The sequence below is a fragment of the Suncus etruscus genome, chromosome 20 (assembly GCF_024139225.1).
Source record: "Suncus etruscus isolate mSunEtr1 chromosome 20, mSunEtr1.pri.cur, whole genome shotgun sequence".
NCBI lineage: Eukaryota > Metazoa > Chordata > Mammalia > Eulipotyphla > Soricidae > Suncus > Suncus etruscus.
This window is the reverse complement of record NC_064867.1, coordinates 13,573,944-13,590,455: the sequence shown is the minus strand read 5'-3', so window position 1 is coordinate 13,590,455 and position 16,512 is coordinate 13,573,944. Positions and strand designations below refer to the sequence as shown.

The 16,512-nt window shown below is 36.9% G+C and overlaps 1 protein-coding gene across 1 annotated transcript in view; it reads right to left on the bottom strand.

Moving 5' to 3' along the window:
• Positions 1-16,512, bottom strand: part of NEK10 (NIMA related kinase 10) — a 271,236-nt gene that overhangs the window by 53,491 nt on the left and 201,233 nt on the right. Inside the window, exons 27-29 of the mRNA XM_049766054.1 lie at positions 7,373-7,556; positions 7,202-7,288; positions 4,679-4,733 (exon numbers count right to left, since the gene is read on the bottom strand). Of these exons, the coding sequence (XP_049622011.1) occupies positions 4,679-4,733; positions 7,202-7,288; positions 7,373-7,556 (326 nt within the window). The remainder of the gene's footprint in view (positions 1-4,678; positions 4,734-7,201; positions 7,289-7,372; positions 7,557-16,512) is intronic.

Sequence of the window (16,512 nt, the reverse complement as noted above, 5' to 3'; positions counted from 1 at the left end):
AGAGAGCTAGCCTCTGTTATTAGGAAAGGTACCTTGAGTCCTCCTTACCAGGCAATTGGCTTAAATTTCCCTCCTAGAGTGAGCAAAGTTAAGAAGTAATTCCTAAACTTCCTCTGTATACTATTTAGCCAGAAGTCTTGTCTGAATTCTAAACCTTAAAAGCCATGCTCAGATTTACAGTGCCCATCTCACTGGCATGTTCTCTTTGGGACCAAGTCCTTCGTTTAAGAATGAAAAAGTGGGGCTGGAAAGAGAGAGTACAATGGGTTAGGTGACTGTCTTGAACACAGCCAACCCAGATTTGATCAGCATTTTATCAGGTCCCTCAAGCATCACCAGGTGTGATCTTTGATCATTTATCATCAAGTAATCTCTGAGCACTGCTGGAAATAAGTCAAATGTGTTTAAATCAAAAAGGGTTCTCCCAAGGCAGAGAGATGTTCGTGATCACATTATCATTTTTCCACCCATTCAGCAGAGTTACTGAAAATCTCCAAAAACATTATTTTTCTTTTTTCTTTTATTAGGAAGCCTTATCTTCTTTTATAGTCTAACATTTTGTTTTATTTCTAAACATTTTCTATTGCATAGATTTAATATCTTCCTTTATATTCTGGTTTCTTTTTTTTTTTTAATTTTTATTGTGACCAAAGTGCATTACAAATCTTTCACTGCATCATTTATGGTACATAGTGACAATGAATGAGGGGCATTCCCACCACCAGTGCTGTCCTGCCTCCACCCCTGTTCCCAGTATGCATCCCATCTCTCCCTCCTCTACCCCCCAGAATGCTAGTGCAACTGGTCTCCACTTTACAGCTTGTTGTAGATTGAGCATCTATTCCACTTGGAGATCTATTCCACTTGGAGCATCTATTCCATTGGAGATAAAAAGGATAAGAAAAAGGGGAGAAAAAAAGTTGGTGACAACTACCAAAAAAAAGAAAGAAGAGAGAGAAAAAGAAAAAAAAGAAAAATGGAAGACAAAAAAAATGGACCCGGCAAATAAAAATAAAAATAAATCTCTAAATAATAACCACAAGAATGAAAAAGAAAGAGAAAAGTGGAAGAAAAAAGAGAAGGAAAGTAAAGTCCAAAACTAACAAATCAAAACAAAACAAGAAAAAGTAGGGGTGCTGGAGTGGTAGTGTTTGGTGTTCCCACCACTTTTTTTTTTTTTTTTGCATCGGCACAGTAAGCATTGGGGAAGAAAGGGAATTCCCGTGGCCCAAGAAATTCAGGGTTTCTCCACCTTGAAGCATACCATCATGGGATCAACCCCTGGCTCCATATATACTCCTTACCCCATCCCAAAGGCTTTTCTGTGATGCCAGGAAAGTTTCCTCTTGGTGTGTGTGAGAAAATCAAACCACTGTAGCTAGGGATCTTGGTATTTGTGCAGGTTATAGGTCAGGGTCGGGTCGAGGATAGAGTCTCTATCTTACTTAGCTCCCTTATTTCATGGTATGGGTTCAATTTACATGTTAATAAACTAAGAATCCCAGGAAAATCCTAAAAATAACTGAATAGCAGTTAACTTCAGCTAAAGCTTTTTTTTTAAGCTTTTTTAAAGAAATATAAAATACAATTGAGAGCTGTTTCCTTTTAGTTCTGAAAAACTCCAGGGATTAAAAGTTATTGATTTTATCTACTTTTATTGGCATGAACCAGAATCTTTCTTTCATCATTTCCTTCTCCCTGAATCTGCCCTTTTTTTTCCTATTACATCACTGAGTAGCTTGTGGAAAGGAGCTTTTCTTAACCACCCTGTGTGACACACTGCGCCACACAAAGGGCTCAGCTCTGCAGATGTTACTTTAGCTCAGGTCCTCAGGTTGTTTCAGTCCCTGAGGCATGTTATTTATCTGCTGACTTCTTCATTAACCCAAAATTAAAACTGAATCATTAACAATCCTGGTCCATTGAGCTTCCAATTGAATGTCCTCTTTTTTATGAATTCTAGCTTTCCTAATATAGGAATATATTACCATTAATGGCTACCTTTATACAAGCATTGCAAGCTCTGAAAGACATATGTTTTTAAACATATACATATGTTTACTCCATTTTGAAAAACTAAATGTCAACTTAATTCTTGCACATTAGTCTGCCATAATGTATTTAAGAAAAATGACTAGAAATATTTGGCAATGATATTTTTCAAATTCATGTAATTCATATGCCACATTAACTGATGTTAGAACCTATAATATGTTTCATTAGGCATCATTTGGCTTGGACCAAAATGCTTGTTTTGCCTCTTTTCTATCCATTTAAGTTAACTTTATATAACTTGAGGACATGGTCATTTCATAGCACAATGCCTCCAGACCCACAACTCCATGGCCAGGCATATATGTTTTTCCCCTGTCTCTTCCCTGACTCCCCTTCCTTTATAGGTTTAGAGAGAGAAGAGATTCCATGAATCTAGAATCCTATGGTTAGCTTCCTTGTCTGTGGAAGTGGAAGCAGAGGTGATGAGTTAAACACAAAAAGTGAGAGGCAGAAATGGGAAGAACCTGCAACATCTGGGAACCTCAAAGACATTATCTAATTCAGGTCCCAAGGTCCTATCATCACCCATTTCCATTCTCATAAGGAATATGGACCTTCCACCCCTATTCTCTCTATTATTTCTAATCCCCATGTTCCCGCACTTGGCTCACTATGGAATACTGTGTGGTGGGTTTTTTACTTGATGACCCTTCTGGCAGATCACACATGCTAATTAGCTTTGCCTTGGGTTTATGTTTTTTTTGTTACTGGAAAAGAGTTTTCCATTCAATGCACTCTGCCTAAATCAGCCAGAGGTGGGTCCTTTGACCACATCTACAAAGCCTAGCTAATAAAGAACAGGACAACCTCAATCTCTGTCACATGTGAGGAGCCCTTACTTGCCAAGGTCATTGGGAGCTGTGGAACCTGATGGACACCACCATATGTGTAACTATGGGTGGTCTTAGTTTTAGTAATGCCAGAACCTCAGAACAGTGTGGAAGTTACTTTGATCCTTCCTGCTCAGCCTCTTCTCTGTGTAAATCACATAATTCACATCTGAACTTGCCCTAAAAAGTGAACTCAAACTTCAGCTAGTAAGTGGAAAGCAACAAATTCAATCTTACCTTCTTAGAGAAGGTGAAGGATTCACATTTCATCCTTCCCAGTTCAACTCTTTCACTCCCTGCACTTCAGTTTTTCTTTCTTGGTTCTCCCTTCTTATTGGCTACTTCTCCTCCATCCCAATACAGTGAAGGCACCCCAAATCTGGAAAGACCTTTTCCACCAAGCAGCTTCCACCAGTTAACTAATCCAGCTTGTTCCCCATTGTCAACTGTACCCCATACCTGACTTCAACCTCTAAAACCATCCTCAAGCTTCTGTTCTCACCAATCTCACCCAATGCCACAGAAAATGGGACTTACCAAAGAGACTTATTAAAGGGAAGTCAAAGGGATGGGACTTACCAAAGGTCAGACCTCGTGGGTTTATTGATTTCCAGTTTGTCCTAATCCATCTTCCTAGCAGTGCTTAGGGTGGGTGTGGGAAGGTCACATGAGCCCTAGCAGCCATCCTGCTGGCTGGTATACATCTTAATTCTCTGAACTATCCCCCTACTGGCTTTATTTTAGTTCTTAGCTCAGGAACAACTGTTGTAGAAACTGCAAGAAGGCAGCTTCTCATATCTTTGATTCTTTTTATTTTCTTTTAATAATATTTTATTTAAACACCTTGGTTACAAACATGATTGTGGTTGGGTTTCAGTCATAATAGAGGACACCCCCATCACCAGTGTGATATCTTTGTTTCTTATAACTTATTTATGTGGTGCTCAGGAGAGTGAGGCCCACTTTCAGTGACACTGTACTACCAGACCAGTTGTAACAGGTGATGTGACAATGTTTGGATGAGCAGGGCTAGGGACCCTGAGGAGTCTCTCAGAGCCTTTAGGGCTTCACCTGGTGGTTCTCACTGTTGGATATTGTTGGGGAAGCTGGAAACAAGTGATTGTAAGGATTAAACTTCTAACTCATGCAAGGTGTGAGCTCCAATTGACTAAGCTACTTCCTTGGCCCCTCTCTTCTGCTTTTTAAGAACTTGCTCCTTCTTCCCACACACACCATCCTCCCTTACCACTAGAGTCCTCTCCAGCCATGGCAAACTTCTGTTCAGTGTGAGTGGATGAGAATGTAAACAATATCCAGTTATGATATTAATAGGCAGAGGCATATCTCCATCTCCCTTTTCTGCATCTGACTTGTACCCAGTGAGGTGGGGTGGGGTGTGTTCCATATGTGCTACATTTGTTCTGTGGAAAAGACAGATCTGGGGATGCTGAGAGAAAAATTGTACAGAGTCAGGGATCTCAGTGACCTCATAGAAACAACTGCTCTCCTTCAGATCAGCTTTTGAATTCAGCAAGACAATCTGATCAGCTGAAGATCATAAAGCTAAGAAAACAGGGGAGGGAGACAGAGGAAGTCTAAAACCCAATTCAAGCTTCACATTCTCTCCAGGAGGCTGCTTGTTAAGTCTTAACCAACTCCGGAAGTGGAAGCCCTAATAGCCCCAATTACCACCAGCCCATGTATACTTCCAGCCATCATTTCAATTTAGCCACAAATAAGTTGTTTCTTCTGAGGGGTTTTAAGATATTTGTGAGAGATCCATCTTTACATACCTTGTTTGGGATTGTCTTTCTCCTCCTGAAGCACTAAAACTTCTCTTTAAAATGCCTGAAACAATACAACAAAAATAACTACAGTTTTCTGCTTAGTCTTTTGTTAGTTTGCTTTAAAGAAAAATAAAGGCTATCTTCTAGAACTCAAGAGATAATACAGGGATTAAATGCAAGCCTTTCAAGTGGCTGATCATGGGTTCAAACTCCAGCAATATTATGATCTACCAAGCTTCACTGTGTGCAGCCATGAATACTCTGAACACTTTCACATTGGCCAATGTAATACCTAGACCTGCAGGTCTGAGCAGAACCACATCCTCAGACTGTCACATTGAATCAATTCATGGACCACTTAGCTAAAAATTACAGTAAGGGGAAGAGGGTTCCCTTATCTCTTGAGCACCTCCTGAGAGCACCCCCATACCATGAAAAGGATATCATTCTATTAGCTGAATAACAGAAAATTGTGCACTGTAAAAACTGTCTTCATTTTTTCAGATGTCAACTAAAATATGTTACAAATTACTATTGACAACTGGATTATTTAAAGATCTTTATTCCAAAAAATGATATCAAAATCCATTATTAATAAACAATAAAGTACAATAAAATGATTATACTAAAACCTGCCAAAAACAGATACTAATTGCCTCAGGCAAATTTCAAATTTCTGATTTTCCTTCTCTATGTCCATAGTGAACCAATGTCCATGATAGTCACCAGGATATAGAACACTGAATTTATCTTTAAATGTCAGTTAATGGGGCATAAAGGTAAGGCATTTGCCTTGCATGCAGAAGGTCAGTGGTTCGAATCCCGGCATCCCATATGGTCTCCTGAGCCTGCCAGGAGCAATTTCTGAGCATAGAGCTAGGAATAATTCCTTAGCGCTGCCAGGTGTAACCCAAAAACCAAAAAAAAAAAAAAAAAAAAAAAAGTCAGTCAGTCAACTGCTTTTAGAATTTTTCTACATATATGTGTATTTTTTTTCTATATGTTCTGCATTTTTTCCCAGTCAGAAATCAAGATGTTTAACCTAGCAGACAAGAGTTATCAGGGAAAACAAGCATTATATTGGAAATTAAGATCGGCCCAGAAAATTCCAGTATAGCTAGTTATCATTTTGATGGATAATTTTCAAAGCAATTAGTTTAGGAAAGGAAGAATGTAACTTTGTTTTCTCAGAATTCTGCTCTGTTTCCTAGAGACAGCTTTAAACATTCCTCTATAAGATTTTCATCGTAGGAGAGAATTATTTATAATAAATTTATTTTTGAGAATTTCTTTCTCATTTAATATTTCAACAACTTACTTTTTAAAAGTTATTTGCTCTTCATTTAATATTTGATTTTTTAATTTCAGATGTGCCAAGTAAATTCAATTTTAAATTTACTCCTTAAATATTATCTTAAAAATTTCTCTTCTGTCTCATATATCAGTGTGATATTTTGTATGCTGTTTCAAATTAAGTATCAAAACTAATGCAGAGGGGCCAGGGTGCAGCTAAAATTGTAAATAAAGCATATACATGCCTTGCATATATGAAGAATTATGTTCAACTGAAAAACAAAATTTTCTCCATCCCAATACTGACCCCATACAACTATAAAAACAAGATGAATACATGGGGGGGTAGATTTATTTATCATGTCTTTATGGTTTATAAACAAGTACAAATATTTGCAATGATATAAACAAAATTGTTACAAAACAAACTAAATTAAGAAATTTTCTAGATAATCTTAAGAAAACTTAATTCAAAAACCCCTAATCCCTAGAATTTTAAAAGATCATTTTCTTATATTATTATGAGATTATTGTCTCATAGGTTCATGTCTCCAAATTAGTTATTTCCACCTCCAAGCAGAAGGAGGCTTCTGCCAATAAAAATCATAAAATGAGGTGCTGGAGTGATATTACAGAGGGTGGGGGGGGGGGGGCACTTGCCTGTGCACACAGTTTCTCTAGATTCCATACCTGCCACTCAATATGGTTCCTTGAGCACAGATCCAGGCGTAAGTATTGTATACTGCTGGGTGTGGCCTACCTTCTCCCCATCCCAAATAGAACAAAACAAAACAAAAATAAACCATTCATTTGAGAGCTAGAGCAACAGGAGATGTAGTGCTGGTTGGCCTTTGTGACTTTCAGGCTGATAGATAAACCTCTTCTAATGAAAAAGAAGACACCGGGTTATGCATGCAGTGCAATTTACATGGCTCACGTGTGATCCCCAAATCACAGCTTGCTGGAGCTGGGCTGGACCTGTAGCTTAAGCTAACCATAATCTGTTTTTTCTGAAATGGGATCTGTATTTCTGGACAGCAATTATTCATGACTCAGCAACAAAGAAAAGATTTACAGGCTACCAGTGGATCTCAATAAACACACAAAAATAAAGACATGTAGCAAGATATCTAGTTTCTATGCAATATGGCAAAAGAAAATAAAGTATTAACAGATATGGATTACTAAAATGTCTCTCCTTTATTGAAAACCCACAAATACATAAAGAAAACTTACTGAATGTAGATTCTTTAAGAGGGCTTGAACTGGAGCTGCTCCAGGTATCCGAAATGTCGAATTCATCCTCTAGTTCTGAATAGATATCTACACAGGAAACAGAAAAGTCAGAGGCAAATAAGCCTGAGAAGAGAATGGTGCACAGATGTAACACTATTTCCCTAGAAGTACCTTTCTCAATATTTTCCAGGTTGAAGTTATCATCCGACAAGATTTCATCACAGGCCCTGTCTTCATCTTTCCCACAGGGAGCCTGGAAGCCTTCAGGGGGCAGGTCTGCACTTTCTGAAAGTTCACTTTTCAGGCTTGCAGCTCCACTGCTGCTGCTGCTCAAGCTGGCCTTCTCATAGGTATCCTGGAAGAAGATCATGCCATTTTTAATAGTCTCTCCCAACTCCTCCTGCAGCAACCAAGGCTTAGAAGGACACTCATAAAAAACCTTAGCATACAGGTAGGGCGTTTGCCTTGCACTCAGACGACCTGGGATGAACTCGGGTTCAATCCGTGGCATCCCATATAGTCCCCCAAGTCTACCAGGAGCAATTTCTTAGCACGGAGCTAGGAGTGACTCCTGAGCACCGCCGGGTATGACCTTCAAATGAAAACAAAACCTTAGTTCTTCTGAAATGGCATCAGACTTTCCATCTGTATATATGAAAAGAATCCATTCAGTCCTCAGCTATGAAAAAAATAGGTCTGGGAGCTACCATTAGACCCCAATAAACAAACAAACAAGGTGTAATAAGATACCTTGTACCTATGCAATCTGTCATAAAAAATTAGAGTTTTAAAAAATGGATATGGATTAACTGGACTGAAATTTTTCCATTTAGATTTTTTGTGCATGTGTGTGTGAAACAAAATAGTTTTTATTGACAGAATTTAGAGAGATGTGAGGGGAGTAAAAAGAAAGAGAGACAGTTCCATGAGAGAACGTGGGCTTCTCCAATCAAGAAAAGTGGGGAAAGTTATTCTTTGAAACTTTTTTAAAAAAAAATATTCGCTATCAAATTTGTGCAGTGCCAGAGTGGTGAACAAGGCTTGATACAAAGAGAGAAGTGACAGATGATTATTAGAAAGGAAGGGAACCTTCAAGCCACTGAAAAGTAACATCTCACAGGCAGGTCAGTCTCCTCTGAATTGCTAGGAGTACTTATTACCATAAGCATCACAATGGTTTTGTGCATCTATATTTTCTACCCAGTATTCAAAGGGACTGCAAACCTTATGTTTGAATGATCAATTGATACTTCTGAGAGAATGGAAAAGCTGGAAGTTCTGCCTTTTTCCAAAAAATAGGAAAATGAACCACACATGACTCCTATCAAAAACTATGTCTTTGTTTTTTTCAAGTTTAAGATAATTTTATTATGAATATATATTCACAGGAAATTGCAAAATTTTCAGAGGACCATGATCGCTATACCCAGACTCTCTTAGAGCTATTGGCTTTTTACTTTAAAAAAAAATTATTCAATTTAAACACTGTGGTTACAAGGTCATTCACAATACAGTTTTGTTTGCTTGTGTTTGCTTGCTCAAGAGTTATTCCTGGCTCTGCACTCAGAAATTGCTCCTGGCAGGCTTGGGGAACCATTTGGGATGTCTGGAATCAAACTTTATCCTGGGTGGCCGCATGCAAGGCAAATGCCCAGCCACTTTACTATCTCTCCGGCCCCCTTACACAGTTTTTCTTTTTAATTAAATCATTTTTATTTTGACCAAAGTGGATTACAAATCTTTCACAGTAATATTTTAGGCACATAGTGACATTGAATCAGGGGCATTCCTACCACCAGTGTTGTCCTCCCTCCACCCCTGTTCCCAGCATGCATCCCATATGCCCCTCCTTTGACCCTCGGGCTGCTAGTATAAGTGGTCCCCTCTGTGTCTAGCTTGTTGTAGATTGGGTTTCAATTCTGTTGTTGTTGGCTTTGGATTTGCTTGGTCTTGGTACTCTCCATTATTTCCCCCTCAATTTGTGAGGCAGAACAAGATGGTTCAAGTTATGTGGTTCTCAGAAACCGACATGGTAATTATCAGGGATAGTTTACAATAGGGGAAATATAGAAATTAAAACATTTCTCAAGCCCCGGGAGGTCAAACAACTGAGTAACCTAAGGTATAGACCCAAGATAAAAAGAAAAAAAAAAAAAAAGGCCTCTTAACAAGAATAGCTGAATTGTGAAAAACAAAAGCAAAAAGACTTCATTTGATTTTACTTTTGTTTTCTCCAAAGAAGCTATGCTATTTTATTTTTTAAGAATATATATATGCTCACTGAATATCTTATTTGATTCCTCTTTTTGAACGTTGTGGTGTTTCACCTTCTTTTCCCCTTCGTCCCTCAAACCAAGGATGAGAGCCTCTAGAATGACTCTACTCATAGCTGATTTTTACCCCATTATATTACTTTTCTCTTCTTCAAACACAACCACATAACTTGAACTTTCTAGTCCCGCCTCCCAATTAGAGGGGGCAGTAATGGAGGCACCAAGACCAAACAGTTATAAGACCACTAAGTAATAAACTAGACACCGAAGGGACCATGCATTCTAGCAGCCCCTGGGGGGAGAGTGGAGGATATGGGAGGCAGGATGGGAGCGGATGTGGGAGGAGGACAATTCGGTGGTGGGAATTCCCCTGACTCAATGTAAATATGTACCTGGAATATTACTGTGAACGATATGTAAGCCACTATAATTAAAATAAAAATTATATTTAAAAAAGAATATATATCTTGGAGGCAAGATTGATAGTACAGTGGGTAAACCTCTTCTTGCCTTGCATGTGGCAGATACAGGTTCAATCCCAGCATTCCATATAGTTCCCCAAGAGCCATCAGAAGTAACTTCTGAGAGCAGAGCCAGGAGTATCCCCTGATCATGCTCCTTGTGGCCCAAAAGTCAAGAAAAAAAGAAAAAACTATGTATTTTATTAAAGCAATAGTGCAGTATAGAAGTATATAACTGTAGGTACAAATCACTAACTAGATCAATAAATGAATGAAGAATGGGCACACACTATGTATTCTGATATAGGCAATTCTAGACTTAAAGGAATCATATTTTATTAATTAATTTATTTATTAATTTATTTTAAAAAAATTGTGATTTACAAACTTCTTCATAGTTATGCTTCAGACATATTATGTTTCAGGGACAGTACCATCACCAGTGTCGATCTTCCTCCACCAATGTTCCCAGAGTACATCCCAGGCCATCAAACTTCTTTCCCCCAGTCTGGCAGCATAATGGGCCCCATTTTAAGTTTTGATTGTTAAAGTTGGGGTCTGATGTAAAGGGGTCATATTAATAAACATTGCTCACATGTCCACTTAGTTACAAATAAACAATTATTCAAGAATTGCCAAAATTACATCTGTAGGAAAATGGGTGTTTGCTTAAAGTCTAACAAAGTGAGGGGAGAAGCAATAGCATAGCAGGCAAGGTGTTTGCCTTACATACAACCAACCTGGGTTCGATCTCTGGCATCCCATATGGTCCCCTATGCCTGCCCTGAGCAATTTCTGAGTGCAGAGCCAGGAGTAACCACTGGGCAATGCCAGATATAGCCCAAAAAAGCAATATATATTATATATATGCATGTATGTATATACTGTCTCTATATATACAGTCTATATATATGTATATATATACATATATATATACTGTCCCTATAAAAGAGAAGTGTCATATTGAAAGATGATCTGACAAACTATGAGCTATGATAAAATAATGTAAAATTTGTAGCATGTTTTGGTTTAAAATCTTTATTTGTGTAAAATTTGATAGCAGTTTTACTTCCAAAAATTCTGTATATTAGACTGGATGTACTGTACAGATAATGAGCTTGCCTTGCAAATGGAAGAAAGTAAGAAGTAAGTTTAAAGTTCTACTTGATCAGAAGTGACTGGCTTAATTTTCACAATGCTTTTGTAACCCTGCAGACATGGCCAACAATAGAGAATGAGAGGATATTTGGAGAGGTGTATTCTTGGAAGATGGAATTTGTCTACCATCCTTTTGCTGCTGTTGCTTTTGAACTAACCCAGCAGTGCTCACAGGCTATTTCTGGCTCTTGCTCTGGAGTGATTTTATACTCATATTGAGCTTATTCTCAGGGGATCATATGTGGTACCGAGAATTCCAATGAAAAATGCAAGTCAAACACTTTAATTCTTGTACTATCTCTCTCGTCCCTATCATCTTAACGTCCCATTTAAGTATTTTTAGGAGTAGAATGGGCAGTTAACTAGATTTGGGAGAATGTATGCTTCTCTTGGGAATTGAATAACTGAATATACATTTTATACATCAATATGGCAGCAAAAGACATAAAATAAGACAATGAAATTATCAGTGATATGGTGCCAGAGTGATAATATAGAAAATAGGGGTATTTGCCTTGCACATGGCTGATCTAGGTTCAATCCCTGGCACTAAATGAGATCCCCCGAGCCAGACAGAAGTGATCCCTGTAATAAACCCAGTGTGTAATCCCTGCACAAATCCAGTAATAGTCCTGAACACTGCCAGATGTGGCCCTTAAAAACAAGTAAAATTAGTGATAGAGAAATCATGACAAATACTGAAGAGATGATCTGTAATACTGCAGGGACAGGCACAGTTATATTTAGCTTGATTTTGGTAATTATATCCAATTGTTTTGTTTTGTTTGGGTCATTCCTGATAGTGCTCATGTCTTCTTCCTGACTCTCCCCTCAGGATCCAAATCCCAGTTAGGCTCAGGGGATCAAATGTGTTACCAGGGATCAAAGTTGGGTCAACCCATAAAAAGAAAGTACCTTACACACTGTACTATCCTTCTGGCCCCTGCATTGAACTTTTAATGTGTATAACAGATCATAAAACATTTTTAACTTTAATAACAAATCAGTAACAGCCTGGCATTGCCCAAATTAACTAAAACCGTAACAAAAGAATGGAGTTTAATTTAGTAAAACTAATACAATTTTAATTGCCCAAATATTAGTTTTTAAAAAAGAAAGAAAAGCAATAATTAAATGTAAAGCACACCAGCTCTAATCTGCAGATGCTTTCTTTTAGAACCATAAAAGACAAAAAATGCTCTATTCCTTCTGGTATTATGAAATATTCATATATTCATATCTGGGCTATCTCTTTTTCCAGTTTCATACATCTATTTTGTTAATAATGGAGGCCTCAAATACATTAATTTAGTTCTTCTGATGCTGGGCAGAAATTCATTTAGCTTAAGTCATCTTTTTTTTCAGGGGAAGGCAAAAGTACATTCTATGCTATTCATGGATGAAAACACAAAAAAATTCAAAATAAGAGTCATATCATTGACACCTATTATTATTGCACACAACCTTAATCCCTAAATTTCAAAGTTTAATAATAATTAGCTGCGTGGTCAGATGACTGACCACATAGCCACAGGCCATTAATGAGTGGACTGTCCTATCAAGACCTGAAAAAGGCTCCTTCCCAGGATTCCACTCTGTATCTCATTCTACTACGACAAAGAGGTAGACTGATGGCACAAGTACAGAGCCAAATCTCTCACCATGATGAATGGAAATCTTTTTGCTCCCATGTTATTTGAGTGACACTACTGCCTAACTTCAATGATAAAATGTTGATTCATTTCCCTTTTCCAAGATCCATTTCTATCGAGTAAAATTATGCAAAAAACGCCTAGAAAACAGGTGTCAGAAAATTTGAAAAGAGCTAATTTGCTAAATATTACAAAATGAAGGAATATAATTTCTCCAAGTTAGGAGATTACTCTTATTTTGAACTTTCTAAATTATCCATAAAAATTATGTTTGCTTTAATAAATTTAAATGCATTTATTATGATCCTAACCTCATTTCTGCTATGGGTTTTCCATTATTCTAAATTCAAAGAGAAATTAATAAAGAGAAGTAAAATAAGGGTTTCATAATTTAAAAATATCACTTTTTAAGAATATATAAAATATAATCTTTTTCAGCACTTAACAAAAAGAATGGAATGGATCTCATAATATTTCCAAAGCATTTCAAGTAAACTCAGAATTGGTAATTACACTTTTCCTATAAAAGAAACAATGAACAAATCAAAGGTCATATCATAAGCTATCCAAATTTGGATTGCTCAAAAAATAAAAATCAGTTGAAAACTAAGTAATACTTAACAATATATAATCAGACAGAGAGTGTGTCAATATAATAGAAACCCACAAATTTGAACTATGTCTTTATTCTTTAAAACAGAATAATATAGGGCTGGAGTGATAGTACAGTAGATAGGGCGCATGCATTGCATGCGCCAATCCTGGTTTGATCTCTGGCATCCCATATGGTCCCCAAGCGCTGCCAGGTGTAATTCCTGAGTGCAGAGCCAAGAGTAATCTCTGAACATCATCATGCGTGACAAAAAAGAACCAAATAATATAAGGAAATAGCTTATGAACATACACATAACATCAAAATACCAAGCCGAATAAAAAATGTTTTTCCCTTGGAATTCTTTTGTTATTTGGAGAGTTTCATGGTATCATGTGAACTTTACCATTTGTTCTATGTTCTTGAAGAGTGCATAGAAAATTTAATAGGGGTCCCAATACATCTGTAAATTATTTTAGGCAAGAAAAGTGTTTTTATGCTTTGTTTCTTCATTTATTTGAGAAGTGACTTAATAATTTCATTAATTGGGGCCTTCCATGCCTTGAACTTACTCCTAGATATTTAGCGTATTAATTCAATCATAAACAGGATAGAGATTAAATGTCTTTTTCTTTACATATGACATGTTGATATATTTAAGGGAATTAATTAGTCAATGTACCTTTAAGGCAATTAGTCAATATACCTTAAGGGGTAATGACAGCCTCTCTGTAATGGCAGTTGAACCTGGGACATGCCCCACTGCAATGGATATTTGCCCCTAAGTATAAAAAGAAAAGGTCTGGCAGTTTTTTGAGGGGCCCAGGGTAGAGACTGAACCTACCGGCCTGTGAAGGACCCAAGGCCCAGGCCACCCAGGCCTGGTCCTGAGATAAAGTATCAAAATGCTGCCTGCTCTGTATCTATCTCTTTCTCTAAAACCCGGATTACAGGCCTCCCCCTGTACTCTCTGGCCGGGCAGCAGACACCCTTGGCTCTTGAGCCTCAGGCCCCTGTGAGCTGTGCATCTTGCAGCTTTGTGGTTCCTGCACTGTGCAGCCCTGCAGCTAATTTTAGGTGGCAGACTGCATTAATTTGCAGCTTACTGCAGTAATTTGTAGTGACATATTTCTATAAATTATTGTGTAGCTTACTACTATATTGATTCTTTTTATTACTGTTAGGAGCTTTTAGATAAAGTCTTCAGTTTTCTATTTACAGTACAGATAGTCCTCGCTTAACGACCAAGTTCTGTGAGGAACTGCATGGACTGTATACAGTAGTACAGTATGTGCATAGTACTTGACAATACAGTATTCTGAATAAGTAAAATACAGGTAACCAGAAAGATCAAACTGAAAACTTCCACTTGTTTTAATTTGCATAGGTTGTGTAATTTACACGCAGTACTGCAATGTATTACAGACCATAAAGTCAGTAAAGTAGGTACATTAAAGCACCAAAAACCACAGTATAGTACTGTACTGTAGAGTGTGCAAGATGGAAAAAGGATATTTAAAATAAAATAAAATAACAGTGAAGAGATGGTCATAAGTGCTAGTGGTCTCAAAACAGGTAGGTTGTTAAGCAAGGAGTGTCTGTATTATGTCAACAATAGAGACAGTATGATTGCTTTCTCATTTTAAATTAGTTTTATTTCTCTTCCTTGCCTAATTGCTGTGTCTAGAACTTCCAATATTTAACAATATTATTCAAAAATAACATATTTAAAAAAAATTAAAGAAAACCACAAAGAGAAACCTCAAGCGTCAGTTCATATTTAAGGTAAAACCTCTTGTGGTTAAAATCAGAGTTTTATAAATATCTCCTTAAAATTTGTATTTTAAAAAGTACCTTTCTGATAACCCTTCACTACCAGAAATATGGGTATTATTTAGAATATTTATATACAACTAAATGTATATATTCTAAATATGCATGATATTTAGAATATTTCTAAAAAATAAAAACCAGAGTGTCTAAAAAGGAAAAAAAGAAAGAAAGAGAGGAGGAGGAGTAAAATGTCTTCCCCACAGGCTGGCAGGGCAGAGGGTGGGAGGAAAACCAGGGACATTGGTCGTAGAAAAGGTTCATGGGCGAAGGGTATTATACATTGTAAGACTGAAAGTCAATCATGAACACCTTTGGAATCACAGTGTTTCAAAAAAAATTTAAAAATTAATAAATTATATATGCAGATGGATAGGAGGCAAATGCGTGTGAACAGACATTGCTGGAGAAAAGTGGACACTGAAAAAGGGCTTTGTTTTTTAAAAATTGCATGCCAGAAACCTAATCATGAATAACTTTGTAATTTAACATGTATACAAATGTCTGGGTTTTTGTTTTTGTTCTTGTTTTTGTTTGTTTTAGGGCCACACACGGTGGTGCTCAAGTGTTATTCTCAAAAGTGATGCCATTAAAAAAAAAAAAAAAAGTGATGCCAAGGATTCAATCCGGGTCAGCTGTATACAAAAGTCAAGTGCTGACTATCGCTCCTGCCCCTCTAAATGTCTTTTAAAATTTAAAACAGTAAAAATATCAGATATCAGTAAGAAGGTGGAATAATTGAGGCTTGGGGATTTTTGTTGTCATTCTGTTTTGGAGCCATATCCTGCAGGACTTAGGAAAACAAAGCATGAGGGATTAAACAAAGGTCAGTTCATATTCAAGGCAAAACCTAAATCTCGGAATATTATTCCAGCAGAATAGGGAACAATTTTAACTCTCATAATTTCTTTTGAAATTTTACAATTTGGGGAAAAAATTAAGTAAAACATTTAAGTACCTATGACTCTGAACTGTTATTAGTTAGGATAAATAAAATATATCCTCAATAAAATTCTTATGAATATTATGTATAAAAATTAAATCTGGAAACAATGTATGTCCATATACATGTGAATAAACAAATCATATTTTCATGCAATATACCATTACCTAACAAGTTAAAGAAATTCCTGCAGGGTGCAACAGCATAGGTAAATCATATGAAAGATGTATAATCTAAAGCTATTGTTATTTATATGTAGTCAAATAATAGACAAAATGTACAGTGCTAGGAACAGAATAAATTTTACCCATGGATACAGAACTGGCACAGCATGAGGAAATTTTCTTTTTTTTAATAATATCTTTATTTAAACACCATGATTACAAACGTGATTGTAGTTGG